Here is a 17,447-nt window from a genome sequence, read left to right on the forward strand (position 1 = left end):
ACAATCCCCCCATGGTATCTCACTTGTATTGCCCTATCTGAGATTTATATATATATATATTATTTATACCTACCAATCACTACATCACTGCTACATTAAATTGTGTATCTTATACATCTTCTCCCTTTTGTGTATACAGTTATTATAACTCAGGTTAGATGGTCCACAACGTAACATCTCACATATTGTGAACTGCTTTCTCATCCCCGGGTTACGCACTGAGAAGCATTTATTAATTCTCTTGAACTAACCGTGCAAGTTGCCAGCATATTAGGGAAAGTAAAGCCGTAAACAGCATGATGCATAACCTTGAATTCCGTCTCCCTCCACACCTCACTAACTACCGCTTTCCGAACTTTCACCCAACCCTCTAAGATACCTTTACCTAAGTCTGGCTTCCCAATTTCCAGATCCCCAAAAAAGATCTATTAGCCTTGGGCGGACAAAGGACCACAATTGCGAGTATTGTAAAAAGTGTGATGGTCCTATCCCATAATGAGCCGTCAATTCAGGTAGGGTGTAATAACAGTATTCAGTAGGATGGAAAAGGTGTCTTACCAGTAAAACCCCTGCCTCCCCCCACTCTCGGTATAAGGGATTTTGATGCCCCAATGGAAATTCCGGGTGAGACCATGATGGCATGTCTTTGCTTGTAAGGAACAGTAGTTTCATGGCCTCCCTACACGCCTTCCATGAAGCAATAGTGTCCCTCAAAAGCATACTACCCTTAACCTGTCTCGGTAAGGCTGAGAACCTCATGTTTTATAAGGCCGTTAAAGACCATGGCCTCACCATCCGAGCCTCCAGTTCAAAATTAGAGTAAACGCTAGAGACCTTCATCCAATCTACCCCATGACGTAGTAAGCAGGCTAAGTTATAATATCGTACATCTGGGAAGTTTATACCCCCCGATCCCTAGGAAGCATCAATTTTCTTAATGCTATTCTTGGCAGCTTGTTAGCCCATATGAATTTAGAGAACTCAGAACATAACAATGCCACATCTTTATGCGTAAGTAAAAGGGGGATAGTTTGCATTGGGTAGAGCAATTTGGTAAAACCCATCATTTTCAGGAGATAACACTGAGCGAGGAAATAGAGGGGTAGGGACTGCCACCTTCGCAAATCGGATATGATCTTTTGAAATAAGTGGGGGTCGTTCAAGGCATAAATAGACCCAGGAGAGCAGCACACATGGATACCCAAATATTTTAAGGAAGAATAAGCTATCCTATCTGAAACCCACAAACAGGAGAAGAGTGATAAAACCCTTTAATATCTAAAAGAGTTCTTTTAGAGGGGTTTACTTTGAACTCCGAAACCCTCCCAAAATCCTCAAGGAACTCAAGGGCTACAAGTAAATCAGGATGGGAAAACATTTATAGATTATCATCCACAAATAGAGTGGACTTTAGCTCATGGGTACCTACCCTAATGCCCATAATACAGGAGGTAGTGGCTAGGACCCTCCACAGGGGCTCCAATGCTATATTAGGGTGTGTTCCCACCTGGCATATATGCAGCGTATTTCATGCTGTGCAAAATTTGCGGCAGCAGCGGGAAATACACTGTGTATTCCATGCTCACTATACACACAGGGCTTTCCGGCGGCAGCCCTATGTGTGCAGTGAGTTTTTGAGGCGGAGCCGCGCGTCACAGTCACACCAGCACACGGCCCTGCCCCCAAAACTCACTGCATGCATAGGGCTGCCGCCGGAAAGCCCTGTGTGAATAGTGAGCAAGGAATACGCAGCGAGAAATACGCTGCATTTACGCCAGGTGGGAACTTAGAACTTAAAAAGCAAAGGGGACAAAGGGCACCCCCTGACAAGTGTCCCGCCATGGGGAAAATGGGTCAGAAAGAAACCCTGGAAGGTGCACCCTAGTTAAAGGATTCGAGTACAACGAGCACAAGTAAGTTATAAAAGCCCCATCAAAACCCATACAAGCTAGTACTCTCCAAATCCAATCCCAACTCATGCTATCAAAAGCCTTTTCGGCGTCAATAGATAAGATAGCGGGGGAGAGATGAGCCTCAGGATGAAGATGTATAGATTCCAATACAGCTATGACTTTACGTAGATTAGCTACAGTGGCCCTACCCTTAACAAACCCCACCTGTGAGGGTAATAGTAGCAGTATCACAGCCAGGCGATTTGCCATAATTTTAGATAGTAGCTTTAAATCTACATTGAGGGAAATGGGTTTATAACCTCCCGGATTTAAGGGATCCCCTCCCGGTTTTGGTAGAACCCGAATATGAGCAGTATTCATGGCCATAGAGGGAATTAGTCCCGTCAAATAGGAATTAAAAAGTGACAACGGGGCGGGGGAGACTTCCGGCAACAACAACTCCCCTTGGAATCCGTCTGTGCTCGGTGCCTTTCCCAAGAAGGCACACCCTGCTATTCCTCCAGTGATATAGGGGCATTAAGGGATTCCCTCTCATCTGCAGTCAATGAGGGCAGAGGTGTCTCTGCTAACCAGTCCCTATCTGCAGGAACAGAAGGAGTAGGTGGGGTATATAAGTGATGAAAATAGCTCTTAAATAAGGAAGCAATGTCACAGGGATGGGTGGCTGCATGTCCCTGGCTATCCTTGAGCGCCAAAACATGTGCAGGTGGGTACACCCCTTTGCCAAAGTGTACTAACAACTTACCAGGTTTATTTCGATACCTAAATAAAGCAGCATCTAAGTAGGATCTGTGCAAATTCTACTTCCTCTCAACCCAAGACTCATATTCAGTCCTAACAAGGCCAATCTTGAGAGTGAGAATAATGGGTGAATTCACGAGAGTCAGGATGCAATAGATGCCACGCGTCCAGGAAGCCCACCTGAGTCACCCATCTAGGTAGAAACACTCCACCCCACTCCCATCGTCCAGTCGTACCCCTTCTGTTGCGTCATCTATCTTCTGCCACACACATAACCTCATTGAAGTCACCTGCTACCACCCGATCCCGGACAGTACTTTGCTGCACAAGCCCTGCTAAAGAGTTAAAGAAAGAGAGGTTATCTTCGATTCGACCATAGACATTAAATAAATCAAAGTCAGCTGCATAAATGCCTCCGTGCATCAGCCATGGTAGAGATGAGCTGATGGGCAAAGGATTTAGGAAACAATATAAGTGCACCTGCCTTCCGAGCAACAGGAGCAGATCTCACAACCAAGCCCATCCACCATTTTTTCATCCTATCAAAATCACCTTACTCTAAGTTGATCTCCTGCAAAAAAAAATTTAAAAAACTATATGCAGAGCCAATTTTTTAAGATGGCAGAGAACTATATTACGCTTGTGTGGAGATTTCAGCCCTTTAACATTCCATGAGATCAATTTCATAACAATATAACAGTAAATAAAGGAATGACAACAGGAGTAAAAGAATACAATCATAGCAAATATATGAGCAGTGAAAACCTAGTTGGAAGCTGTAGTGTTGTAATAAATAGAAAGCCACAGATTAGGGATTGTTACATTCGAAAGATGGTTGGACCCACTGAAATTGGCAGGCTCAGATGGTTTTCATCCGATGTGTATAGGCGGCCTAGGAGTGTAAGCGCACACATGACAATTGTCTTTACAGGATGTGACCTTTCTCATTGTCCTGTACCTTGTACTCCCAGAATGATGTGCTCCAACTAATACGTAAATTTACTGCTGACAACATTAGTCATTCTCTGTAAATCAAGCTTAGAAATGTGATACACGATTTGGGCCTAACCTCAAACTTCTGTATATCCCACAAGCTGCTTCTGCCTGTCACTTGTGGTTTTATCATACCTCCTGGATCTCACAAGTCTCCTGGTAATGTCTTTACAGATATATCAGAAATCCTTTCATACATATGCAGCCTGAAGAAGGACGGTCTATTTCCTTCACTATCATTGCCAATTTCTGTTTTTCCAGTGTGTCAGCTCCCCCCCAAATGTACACGCAGAACTAGATTTATGATAGTAAGATGGGAGAAGCGGCTTCGTATTTTACAGCATTCCAATGTATATATGAAAAGGAAAATATAAGTCAACAGGTTTACAAATGGATTCAAATGACTGGGCATTTACACCCGCTGGCTACAGTTCTCATTTATTCTGAGCTCTGAGCCCAAAAAAATCACAAAAGGGTGAAAAAAAAAAAAATTATTTTTATGTGAGTCTGGCGTTTCATATTTTCCTATTGACTCCAAGTAAAAACATGGCTGCAGCGTTTTTGGCCCCCAAAAAACTCCATACAGCAAGTATGGCAGTTTTTGGACATTTTTTTTTCTTTCTGATTTTATTCAGCAGACATTAAGGGAATCTGTCAGCACTTTTAATCCATCAAAATGGCAGACCGCTCTGTACAGAGCTCAAGGAGCGAAATGTAGCAATTCCCTCTGTTTCAGTCATGCAGCATGCTTGACCAAGGAAACATTTGTTTGATGTCCCGACCACTTGTGGTGTCCCAGCACCAACAGCTGTCCTATGGCTTTGAACTGTCTTGGGCAGCTTGGTAGCACAAGGTGTGGGCACACCAGAAACTTGTTACTATATTAATTTGTATAGAATAGCAGTGCCCTGGCATCACTAATACCACCCCGTGGCACCACACACTGCTCAGACAAATGCTCAGAATACGGGCATTTTGCATTATGCCCCGACCTTTCGGTACTTAGAGCCCCTCCTCCTGTCAGCTCTAAGTGACAGCTCTAGTGTCCAGTTAGTTTGTTCACGACTTGTGTACGTAACACGCATAAAAATTTATCTTGCAATGTTTTTGAACTAAAGACTATATATTATACGCTGGAGTTACCTTCTCAATTCTGATTGTTGCTACTGGAAACAATCTACAAACCTTACACATCTAATGGCTTAGCCGAGCCACTCTGGTACAAATGGGCATCCATTTTTCCCTTTATTACTACATTACACTTCCCAAAATGTGAGTTACAAGACACAACAGTCCACATTGACTTCTGAAAATGAGCCAGTGGCTAAGGCCGACACCTCTATGGCAGCTCATTGGCTGAGTGGGCCCATGACATCACATCCCCAAAACCAGAAGCACCATACAGCAAGACTGTTGAGACCCAATTAGCTCCTAGCAGGCTATAACTACCCCTCCCCCTTACTACAATAATTAATTAAATAATAACTGACACAACAACAATTTAACTTTTCCGTGGGTGGGAATCGGCCACAGCTTTATTTATAAAATTACTTATATAAATAACAATTTAACTGTAACAAAGACACCGATTGGCTTCTTACCAACCCAAGAGGTGCTGCCACACCGTCCTGTGTGGAGGTCTACCGCGGGTTGACCCCGCTTTCACCGTCTTCTTACCGCCAAGCTGTGACTTACAAGAAACAGAGATACAAAAAAAGGGAGGGAGGGAGGGAGGGCAAAACTCCGGGTCCTGGGCAGATTGAGGGGGGAAGGGAGGCACCCCAGCTATAAATACCCAGGGGAGGGCCCCTGAAAGCCCAGGAAACTATTAAACCCCTGATTGGTGCACTCCTTCCCCCCCTACTCATGGGACATACCACTGTAGCCACTGACAAGTTTTACAGGCGGGGGGGGGGCTAAAAAACCTTGCCTGTACATTTCTTAACCCCTTAACTGCTCACCAGTCAGGGGGCAAGCTAGTTATGCACAGCTTGCCCCTCCAGGACCAGAGCTCTGTTATAACAGCAGGTTTGGGGAACTACCCACTCACTGCCCGAATAACCCGGTTAAGCATTTAGAATGGTTATTTGGCTTTGGGATGATAGCACATGCTGTAACACTAAAAAAAAGATGTCTACGAATAATTTGGTCACCATAAACTGGTGTGAAGAGGAATCTACCTAAAGCATTGCAGTCTACTGATTTGACCGTATCTATGTCTCAACCTACTCAACCTACCAAGAGACTAATTCATTGTGAATTTTTTCACAGTTTTCTCCATTTCAGTAACAATTTTCAGTGTGAAGAACCAGATTGACCCTAGAAGCAAAAACTATTTATACAAGTGGATTTCATTTTGACTTTTGTGAACTTGTTTATTGAGCTAAAAAACCATGTGTGAATCGCATGTCAAAGAAATGTGTATAAGATGTGAACGTATGGGTATAGTACCATGCTGGACAGGTGAAATCAACAATGTGGAGCTAGGAAAAGCACTAAAACCAACATTAAAAGTCCTTGCTAAGAGTTCTGCAGATGCACATACATATGTATATTACATTGTATGTGACATTATTGCCAGCACTGATATGTCACATCGCACAAACTTATTCTGTAGGATATCAACATCTTTTTTCCTAAGATTAAAATCATGATGTGGCTTTTAGGCATGCTTCACTTAATGATAACTGTATGCAGCATAAGCTTAAAGGGGTATTCCAGGCAAAACCTTTTTTTATATATATCAACTGGCTCCGGAAAGTTAAACAGATTTGTAAATTACTTCTATTAAAAAATCTTAATCCTTCCAATAGTTATTAGCTTCTGAAGTTGAGTTGTTGTTTTCTGTCTAACTGCTCAATGATGATGTCACGTCCCGGGAGCTGTGCATGATGCGAGAATATCCCCATAGGAGCTGGACAACTCCCGGGACGTGAGTCATCAGAGAGCAGTTAGATAGAAAACAGCAACTCAACTTCAGAAGCTAATAACTATTTGAAGGATTAAGATTTTTTTAATAGAAGTAATTGATTTTTTAATCCTTCTAATTTACAAATATGTTTAACTTTCCGGAGCCAGTTGATATATAAAAAAAAGTATTGGCCTGGAATACCCCTTTAATAAATGTCTAATTTTACAAAATCACAAACTGGCATTTTTTCCTTTTGTTATGTCTTACAGGCTGGTGGTTGGTGCCCCCTTTGATCACAATGGAGGTCAGAGAACAGGGGACATCTACAGATGTTCAGTCACCAATGATACATCCTCTGACTGCAGCAAGCTTGGAATCGGTAAGTGACATATCATCATATGCAGTGGTCCCTCAAGTTACAATATTAATTGGTTCCAGGACGACCATTGTATGTTGAAACCATTGTATGTTGAGACCAGAACTCTATGGAAACCTGGTAATTGGTTCTAAAGGCACCAAAATGGCATCCCAAAAAAATAGGAAAAAGTGAGAATTAAAGAAAAATAAGTAGATAACTAATACAGATAAAGAAAATCCCTACATATAAAAGTAAGAAAGATCTGCTGGGAGCTGTAAATCACTGTCTGTGTCAGTGTTTCCCAAGCACGGAGCCCCCAGCTGTTGCACAACTACAACTCACAGCATGCCCGGACAGCCGGTGGGATCAGATGACACAAATTCTGTTTGTGATCTGTTACCATGGAGACACATTGGTCTGCATAGAAGCTGTAGACACAAAATGGTAGGAAACATTTGCAGTGTTCTATCACTTTTCATTTTAGACTAATAAGGATACATGTTGACTTTAGTTGTGTGACACCCAGAATGCAAGGTCCTATTGCACTAAGTAATGATTGTGAATGCCGCGACTGTCACAAAAAGGAACGCATAATAAATGATAAAATGAAAATCCTCTGGTCTGAGTAAGGGGTGGTCTTCTCGAAGAGGTGGTGTTTTGGAGAGGATTCACTGTATACTACGTGATGTTGCACCACCAAAGTTGCTGTGTGGCCCTAACATTGAATGTATTGAAGCAACAAAAAAGTTGTTTGTAAAGACGTCCATATGCTTTAGTAGAGCTAAGACGGTGAATGTGACATATTTCCCCACTTTCCCTATTCCTCTGAACTAGATTTGTTTCACTGGCACCTCACTTAATCCTCATGCACATGTATGGGGCATCTGGAGCACCACTAAATATGAAATGCATTCTTATTCACATAATCCACCGGCACACCGAATGTTTTCCTTCTCAGAAGTATACACTAAGAATGCGGTCTATGTGGTAGTTTGATTGTCTCTAAGATCTCTGTGGTAACTCAGAGGTTTCTCAGGTCTCTGTGGAGGTCTCAGAAGTCTGTGTCTGTGGTAACTGGAGGTCTCTCAGGCAGGGTGACGCTGTCCAACGTCTCGGAGCGAAAGGACAACATGCGCTTGGGAATGAGCCTAGTCACAAATCCTAAAGATAATAGCTTTGTGGTAATGTCCTGTTATGTTATATATTGTGTCTGCTCTCTACTAATGCTTTTAGCTATATTCCAGACTTATATAATTCTGCATTACTGCATGCCGTGTCTGGGTCTTTCTACCATGTTTATGATTTATTGATGTTACCCGCCCCTTCCCACTACCATGCTTTCAATATGGCAGGCTGGTCTGCAACATCTTTTGTCTTGGCTCTGCACTCAATAGCTCTTGTATAGGGGGAGGGGGGTATTGTCCATTAAAGAAGACATATACATATATATATATATATATATATATATATATATATATATATTTATATATACAATATTTTAGCATGGATGATGAAATTGTTGGTATATTTGATGTTGCAGGCTTGTAGCCCACTCTGGTCTCATGAATGTGGAAGCTCCTATTATACCACAGGGATGTGCTCCAGGGTCAATGCCAATTTCCGTTTCTCCAGGATTGTGGCTCCTGCTCTTCAAAGTAAGATGAAACTCTCTCAATATGTTTTGTAATCTGCGATGTCCATATAACTGGATAAGGATTATCCTCCATCTGATTATTTTTACCTAAAAAAAAAAAAAGAAGGGTTTAGTCAATGTAATATGGTGCTTTTACACAGATAGTATCAGATCACTGATGAACGCTTTACTACTTACAGCCCAGAATAAGCAGAGATTTATAGAAAATAAACAGACAGTTATCCAGGATTATAATGCATGTTCAGTATGACAGGTTTCTTTTATAGAGTACCTGTCATGATGTCCAGCAGTAAGATATGTTTAAATCCCCTGGGTCATCTCATAGGTGAAGACTTGCCCTGAGATGTTGCCATTGGGAGATAGACATAGACTTGCATGGGAATTCCGGACATACATCTCCTAATCGGGTCATCTCTGAGCAAGTCTGGGGCTACAAGATAGCCCAGGATTTTTAAAGGGAATCTTACGTATGGATCAACCCCACTAACTGAATATAAAGGTAGTTAGTTTGGGTAATCCTGAGTAAAGCGATCTATTTCTTACCCCAATTCAATCAGCCATTGCTGAGATAAAGCACAATCTACAATATGCTAATTGACTCTTAACTGCACCAGGGGCTTTGCACCTCTGATGCTATCGTGCCCCCCACACTGATCATCAATAGTCATCTGCCTCATCTCTAATGGTGTTTTAGACCATTTTCGCTTGATAAAGGGACATGGTGTAGCGGAAAAGGTATATGGTTTGCCTACAAAAATTGCAGCAAAAACTGATAAGCTAATGTGGTGTCCCGGTACAGGACCTTGTCCTGTCCCTGTCTAAAGTCCCCTCAGTTACAGTCCCTCCATTCCACAGGGCTCTCCTGCAGGGCTTGCCCCTTGGTCGCAGCATATAAATGTATTTCTGTATAGTGTAAAAATGTATAGGACCTACCTAGGGCACGTGATATATTATAATGGTTGTACAGACATGGGTCATGTGGTAATGTCATGTGATGTACCCAGAGTTCTCCGCTTTTGGTCCGGTTGGCAGCAGAGCCTTCTATACTAAGCAAACCGCACCCTGGCATCACGACAAACTAAGGGTTAATACCACCAGACCCTGCATTATCATTGCCTCACCCAGCTCACCACACTAATAGGTGGCCTAAACTTACACTAGACTGTCTAAAGATGCGCCAAAGTCATTAAACAGTATTAGACAATATATCAGGAGCATCTTTAGATTGGCTAGTCTACGTTTACACTATGTATCATTGTTACGCCGAGCGCTCCGGGTCCCTGCTCCTCCCCGGAGCGCTCACGGCGTCTCTCTCCCTGCAGCGCCCCGGTCGGTCCCGCTGACCGGGAGCGCTGCACTGATATGGCCGTCGGGGATGCGATTCGCACAGCGGGACGCGCCCGCTCGCGAATCGCATCCCAAGTCACTTACCCGTCCCGGTCCCCTGCTGTCATGTGCTGGCGCGCGTGGCTCCGCTCTCTAGGGCGCGCGCGCGCCAGCTCTCTGAGACTTAAAGGGCCAGTGCACCAATGATTGGTGCCTGGCCCAATTAGCTTAATTGGCTTCCACCTGCTCCCTGGCTATATCACATCACTTCCCCTGCACTCCCTTGCCGGATCTTGTTGCCTTGTGCCAGTGAAAGCGTTTAGTGTTGTCCAAAGCCTGTGTTACCTTGCCGGATCTTGTTGCCTTGTGCCAGTGAAAGCGTTTAGTGTTGTCCAAAGCCTGTGTCACCTGAACTCCTGCTATCCATCTTGACTACGAACCTTGCCGCCTGCCCCGACCTTCTGCTACGTCTGACCTTGCCTCTGCCTAGTCCTTCTGTCCCACGCCTTCTCAGCAGTCAGCGAGGTTGAGCCGTTGCTAGTGGATACGACCCGGTTGCTACTGCCGCAGCAAGACCATCCCGCTTTGCGGCGGGCTCTGGTGAACACCAGTAGCCTCTTAGAACCGGTCCACCAGCACGGTCCACGCCAATCCCTCGCTGACACAGAGGATCCACTACCTGTAAGCCGAATCGTGACAATCATACAGTATTATCTGCCCCAATATGTTTTTCCAGTTATTTGACAAAAGTGCTAAAATGTTTGTAGATGCTGAGAACTTACAAAACTTACTTTTATTTATTTATTTATTTTTTTCAGGATGTCCAACTTTCATGGATATTGTCATTGTTCTGGATGGTTCCAACAGCATCTACCCATGGGAAGAAGTGCAAAGCTTCCTCATCAGCATCCTGCAGAAATTTTACATTGCTCCTGGGCAGATACAGGTAGAAATGATACGAGGAACCTCTACCCTCCATTAAAACTACATTTAACCTAACAACCCCTTGTACTTGTGACAGGTTGGAGTGCTGCAGTATGGGGAGAAGGTAGTTCATGAATTTTACTTAAAGGACTTTCGCTCAGTGACTGAGGTGGTGGAGGCAGCAAAACGTATTGAGCAAAGGGGAGGAGAAGAGACCCGTACTGCACTGGGGATTGAGAAAGCCTGGTGAGGAGACGTGAGCTTGTGTATATAGTGAAATAGTATAAATAGTATCAGGGCTCAAGTCCTGCAGGAACTCATGGAAACGGAGTTCCTGCACTTTTTCCACAGCAGGAACGCAGTTCCCATTAGTAGGAGTCCTGCAGGACACGCCCTTAAAGGGGTACTCCGCCCCTAGACATCTTATTCCCTATCCAAAGTATAGGGGATAAGACGTCTGATCCCGGGGGTCCCACTGCTGGGGACCCCTGTGATCTCGGCTGCGGCACCCCAGACATCCGGTGCAGCTTCGCTCCATGCCGGATGACTGGTGAGACGGGGCATAGGCTCGTGACGTCCCAGTAATGCCCTCTCAATACAAGTCTATGGGAGGGGGCGTGACGGCCGTCACGCCCCCTCCCATAGACTTGCATTGAGGGGCTGTGATATCACGATCCTCCGGTGCTGCACTCAATGCTCTAAACGAACGCCGGGTGCAGCAGGGAGAACGTGGGGGTCTTCAGCAGCGGGACCCCCGGGATCAGACATCTTATCCCCTATCCTTTGGATACGGTATAAGATGTCTAGTTCCCCTTTAAGTGGAAATCTTGGGTGAGTTCCCACACTTTTTTCCCAGGACTTGACCCTTGAATAGTATGCATTTCATCTCTGAAAGTCTATGCTTGTACGAGAAATTAGGTGAATATGCATTAATACTTATTATCTTACATAGTACTGAAGCATTTCAGCATGGTGGACGAAAGGGAGCCAAGAAGGTGATGATAGTTATTACAGATGGAGAGTCCCATGACAGCCCGGACCTCAAGAGAGTGATAGAAAGAAGTGAAAGAGACAATATAACACGTTATGCAGTAGCAGTAAGTAGCTTCCTACTCATATAGCCAGCACTACACTTTTTCATGCGCTGTCTCTCATATTGCAGTTAAGGGTAGATTTATCAAAACCTGGGCAGAGGAAAAGTTCCCAGTTTCCCATAGCAACCAATCAGATCGCTTCTTTCTTTTTGCAGAGGCCTTGTTAAAAATGAAAGACGCAATCTCATTGGTTGCTATGGGCAACTGGGCAACTTTTCCTCTGCACAGGTTTTGATAAATCTCCCCCTATGTATCTTAATAGGACTAAGCTGCAATACCAATACAGCAGAATATATTATGCTTTCTTTTATCCTCAGGTTTTGGGATATTATAACAGAAGAAAGATTAATCCTGAAGCCTTTCTCAATGAGATCAAGTACATTGCCAGTGATCCTGATGACAAGCATTTCTTTAATGTGACAGATGAAGCTGCCTTGAAGGACATTGTGGATGCACTTGGTGAAAGGATATTCAATCTAGAAGGAGGTATAAACTTCACTGTTACATACACTGACCAGTTATGTCACAACCACCTGCCTAATATTTTCTACTGAATGACTACATATGTAGCAAACTGTGATGCGATGTGTGATCTGATAATTTTCACCATCAGAAATAAGGGCTAGACTTCATGCCTCGAGTGCAAGGTACTAGAGATGAGTGAGCGAAGCTTGGTGAACCTGGTCTTGTTCAGAACTATAGGGTAAATTTGGCTCGCAGAACTTTCAAACTTTGCCAGATAAAGGAATTGTTGGACAATGTGGTAGAGGACAGAGCACCCCTGCCATGTCCTCTACCAATAAGAATGTTGGTGGCAGTACCAGCACCAGTACAGGTAGCAGCAGCAGCCAGATATCTGGTGGTAATAGTGGCAGCAGCATTAGCAAACAAAAGTTCTTACTGTCTTCCATGTGTTTTGTGGTTTGGAAAGAGAGTACAGTCCTTGTAAACTGGTTGACTCGTTCAAGGTTTTCTCAGGAGGATAAAAAAAAGTATGATGATATGCCATTATGTCAGGTGTCAGTGGATTCCTTATCTTCTTCAGTTACATGGTGCGGTGGAAATGTTTCATCATCTCTGTCCCACTAGTGCCAACCAGAAGGATAGCATTAACCATGAGGAGGAGTTGTGGAAGGACAGTCAGCCTTTGGAGTGTGTTGCAGAGGAGGTGTAAGAAGTGGCCGAGCATAGCACTAGTAGCACAGTTTGTGGTAGGCATGGTGGATATACTGGGGTATACAAGGAGCCCATGATCATACATCATAAGGTCATGCAGAGAGAAGTAGTGAGAATGATGAGGTTAATGATGATGATGTCTGCAGGCTTGTTGGTCTGATCAGCTCAGGAGTAGGTGACGGTCATGCTGCAGCAACTATAGGCTTGAGAAAAAAAGCCACTGCATCTTCTAATACGTCCATGTGCATTTTAACACCGGCAGGCAGCTACCAGAAACAGGAATATTTAATGCAGCTTTATTTTAGTTTAAAAAAGCATACAAAATCTGCTAGTGCAGTGTGTTCTTAAAAAAGCTGTTAGTTACCATGGGTTGCCACATGTCACCGTAACTTTGACATTAACTTAGCCCTTAGCCTTAAAACCACTTTAAACCTACTTGAATACATTCCCAGGTTACCCTAGCAGTGTTATACAGACCTTAAAGGGGTTATCCAGGAAAAAAACTTTTTTATATATATATCTACTGGCTCCAAAAAGCTAAACAGATTTGTAAATTACTTCTATTAAAAAATCTTAATCATTTCAGTACTTATGAGCTGATGAAGTTGAGTTGTTCTTTTCTAAGTGCTCTCTGATGACACGTGTCTCGGGAACTGCCCAGTTTAGAAGCAAATCCCCATAGCAAACCTCTTCTACTCTGTGCAGTCCCCGAGACACGCAGAGATGTCAGCAGAGAGCACTGTTGCCAGACAGAAAACAACAACTCAACTTCATCAGCTGATAATTATTGGAAGGATTAAGATTTTTTTTAATAGAAGTAATTTACAAGTCTGTTTAACTTTCTGGAGCCAGTTGATATAAAAAATATTTTTTTTCCTGGAATACCCCTTTAAGAGCTCTTTGGCAATGTTATGCATGTGTTTTAAGGCTTATTTCATTGCCGATTCATCGAGAACCTGTCCACTGTGAAACTTTTCGAAAAAATTTTGAAAGTTCAGCAAACTTAACAAGATGACACTATGAAACTATGGTCCTTCCTTGCACATTTTTGTTATATCTGTGTACCAGGAGCACACTACAAGACCTGCCATTTTAGAAAGGCTTTGACCAAGTCATCTATTCTAACAATTTAGATCGCTCAGCTACTTACACTTACATTTTCAATAACTTCAAGACCAGGCTGTTCACTTGCTGCTATACATATCCCACCCATTGACTGGTGTCATTGTAGCAAGAGGGTGTTAGCCACTTTACCTGTCAGTGATTTTAATGTTATGACTGATCAGTGTATATTTCATAATTACATTCTTATGCAGTAAACCCAATAGTTGTATCTAGATTTATACCATTAAATCAGCCATGATGAACCACTAGAATTATATTTTAAAGATCCGACAGGTCCTGGATCTTTAACTAACTATAGACATCTACCCAAGATGTATGCAGTGGTATCAATAATGCACTTAAATTAAGGCCTCTGCCTTATTTAGAATAATGGGGCATCTATAGCTAAAGCTTAGGACATGGTAGGAGAGTTCAGAGGATGTGGACGGAAGAGATTCCCTTAGTTTGATGTAGACCTCCAGCTATTTGTTCCATGGAGCTTTGTGTAGATTAATATCTGTGAGATGAAGAGGATTGTTCTGCATGTGGAGTGGTTGGAATGTAGGAAGTGGGTGCTGAAGAATGCCCTGCCAAGGAAAAGAGCCAAGATGATGTGATAGTTGTGTGTATTCTTAAGCTGGAGTTACTGGAGTCAAGTAAGGACCATTGGGTTAGATTTTTTTTTACTTTTGTTCACATTTTGTACTGTATTTTAAACTGATATTTTAATATTTGGTTTTAACTAAATTATATATATATATATATATATATATATATATATATATATATATATGAGTATTTAGGAGTAACCGTATTAGTCCAGTGATGCAAAAAGCAAAATCATCGGTAGTTGCAGTATCTTGTAATACCTTTTTTATTGGACTAACAAGATTTTGTAGAGACAAGCTTTCGGGATTCCTCCCTTTATCAAGTCATAAGCATTTCTGAGCTCACAAGGGAAAAACACACGTTCTATCTCACAAAATATGCAGGGGTTAAAACAACATATGTGGAGAATGGACATTAAATTGTATAGCTATAGGATGATAGATACAGATAAGGATGGGGGGGGGGCTGGAGAGCAGAGGTGAGAATGGTGGTTACGCTGGACAGAGGAGAAAGGACAATTTTACTACAGAACCATAGACTGAAGATAATATAACCTTTGCTAAACTGTCTTCCCTCTCCCTGCTTTTCTTACACCATTACACCCATGCTCCCCTCCCCTGTCTAAGTCTTATCTTCAGTCTATGGTTCTGTAGTAAAATTGTCCTTTCTCCTCTGTCCAGCGTAACCACCATTCTCACCTCTGCTCTCCAACCACCCCCCCCCCCCCACACACACACACATCCTTATCTGTAGTCTATCGTCCTATAGCTATACAATTTATGGCCCAACTTAATCTCCATTCTCCACATATGTTGTTTTAACCCCTGCATATTTTGTGAGATAGAACGTGTGTTTTCTCCTTGTGAGCTCAGAAATGCTTATGACTTGATAAAGGGAGGAATCCCGAAAGCTTGTCTCTACAAAATCTTGTTAGTCCAATAAAAAAGGTATTACAAGATACTGCAACTACCGATGATTTTGCTCTCTCTCTCTATATATATATATATATATATATATATAAATCATATATCTTTATTTGTTTTTATAGTCTAAGCTGCTGTTTTTACATGAATTTACAGAAACTTCCCAGTTAAACAAGACATGACTTTATTTTATTTGCAGGAACCAATAAGAATGAAACGTCATTTGGGCTTGAAATGTCCCAGGCGGGGTTCTCATCACATGTGGTTGAAGTAAGTTGGACATAGACAGGGTCATCATCACATATAGAAAAGGGGAGTATAAAGATTAATAGCAATTGCGCCATCTTGATGTTTAGGCAAAGGAAGGGGACATCCTCTGTGTACTACTAGGTTTCTATGACAAATGTAAAAAAAAAAAAAAACAACAAGGGAAAACACAAAAATGGGGAACACCGTAAAAAAGGATAGCTTTTTTTTTTTTGTTTACCCTGCTACAGTTAAGCAGAATATGACATAATCCAAAAGACATATATACCTAAAATGGTACCAATAAAAACTATAGCTTGTCCTGCAAACAATTGAGTCTTCACACAACTCCACACAAAAAAAAAAAAAAAAAATTTATAAACAGGTAATGCAGTGTTTTTGCTAAGCGGTAAACAGCAGTACATTTAAAAAGTAAAAAAATGTGAAATAGCTGCTTGCTCCCATTCTCACGCAAGAGTTAATGAAAGTTATGAAATTTTATGTACCCCTTAATTCCTCAAACTGTAATACTCCATGAAAGAAGACATCCAGTATCTAAAACTTATCCCCTATTGGCAGGATAAGGCATCAGTTGGCATAAGATGGCGGGGGTCCGACTATGTATCTCTATGGGAGAGCCTGAGATACAGCATTGGGTATCTCCAGGTCTGCCATAGAGATGAATAGCATGTTGGCCACAATTTCGTGCCATGGTCGACACACTCCAGTTATGCATAGAGCCAGGGCGCACAGTGATCAGACCATCCGCAGTCTCACACTTTCTCCTGCAGAGAGGGGATAAGTTTTTAGATATTTTACTACTCCTTTAGAGATTACTTGCAAAACAGCAGGCAATAGCTAGGTGAGCAGCAGGCAAAGCAAGAGGACCTAAACATTAAAATGATTCAATAAATTAACAATTTCACTTCACCCCGTAAAGTGTTGCTTCTTCATTGATGAGTACCTTGTCCATATAGTACTTTATATGCTAACCCAAAGGCCTTCTTTATACTGAAAACAAAATTTAGAGAAAAGTATAATTATTTATGAGGTAGACAACACTAACTTGACCTCCGCACCGTCAGCCCTTTACTCAGGCTGGGCCTCACAAATTGACTCCATAATAACCCGAATGTCAGGTCCAAGTCTGCAAGCCACAAATCTTTTAGGCAACAGTGGTCATTAAAAAAAAGACATTCAACCTGATACATCCATTTTATAAAGTGGATGGATTAAATGTTCCTTAATTCCGTAGGAACTCCCTAACTTTCTGTGCTTGTTTGTGGTTTGGGAACCACTCTGTTGTATACATTATATGTAAGGAACAACATAGTATAAAAGGAAAATGATCCTATACTTTTTAGATGGTAAAATGTGCTGTTACGCCGAGCGCTCCGGGTCCCCGTTCCTCCCCGGAGCGCTCGCCTCATCCTCGTTGCTGCAGCGCCCCGGTCAGATCCACTGACCGGGTGCGC

General features: G+C 42.5%; 1 protein-coding gene across 3 annotated transcripts in view; it reads left to right on the top strand.

Moving 5' to 3' along the window:
- ITGA11 (integrin subunit alpha 11) overlaps nucleotides 1-17,447 on the top strand; it is a 151,591-nt gene that overhangs the window by 61,507 nt on the left and 72,637 nt on the right. The window contains exons 3-10 of one of the 3 annotated variants that reach the window (XM_056571623.1): nucleotides 6,828-6,937; nucleotides 8,006-8,097; nucleotides 8,457-8,571; nucleotides 10,715-10,842; nucleotides 10,918-11,066; nucleotides 11,773-11,917; nucleotides 12,232-12,400; nucleotides 15,926-15,996. In XM_056571623.1, the coding sequence (XP_056427598.1) occupies nucleotides 6,828-6,937; nucleotides 8,006-8,097; nucleotides 8,457-8,571; nucleotides 10,715-10,842; nucleotides 10,918-11,066; nucleotides 11,773-11,917; nucleotides 12,232-12,400; nucleotides 15,926-15,996 (979 nt within the window). Of the gene's footprint in view, nucleotides 1-6,827; nucleotides 6,938-7,351; nucleotides 7,361-8,005; nucleotides 8,098-8,456; nucleotides 8,572-10,714; nucleotides 10,843-10,917; nucleotides 11,067-11,772; nucleotides 11,918-12,231; nucleotides 12,401-15,925; nucleotides 15,997-17,447 lie in introns of those variants that run through there. The other 2 variants (XM_056571620.1, XM_056571622.1) reach the window with 2 other exon arrangements.

This window comes from Hyla sarda, chromosome 4 (assembly GCF_029499605.1).
Source record: "Hyla sarda isolate aHylSar1 chromosome 4, aHylSar1.hap1, whole genome shotgun sequence".
Taxonomy (NCBI): domain Eukaryota; kingdom Metazoa; phylum Chordata; class Amphibia; order Anura; family Hylidae; genus Hyla; species Hyla sarda.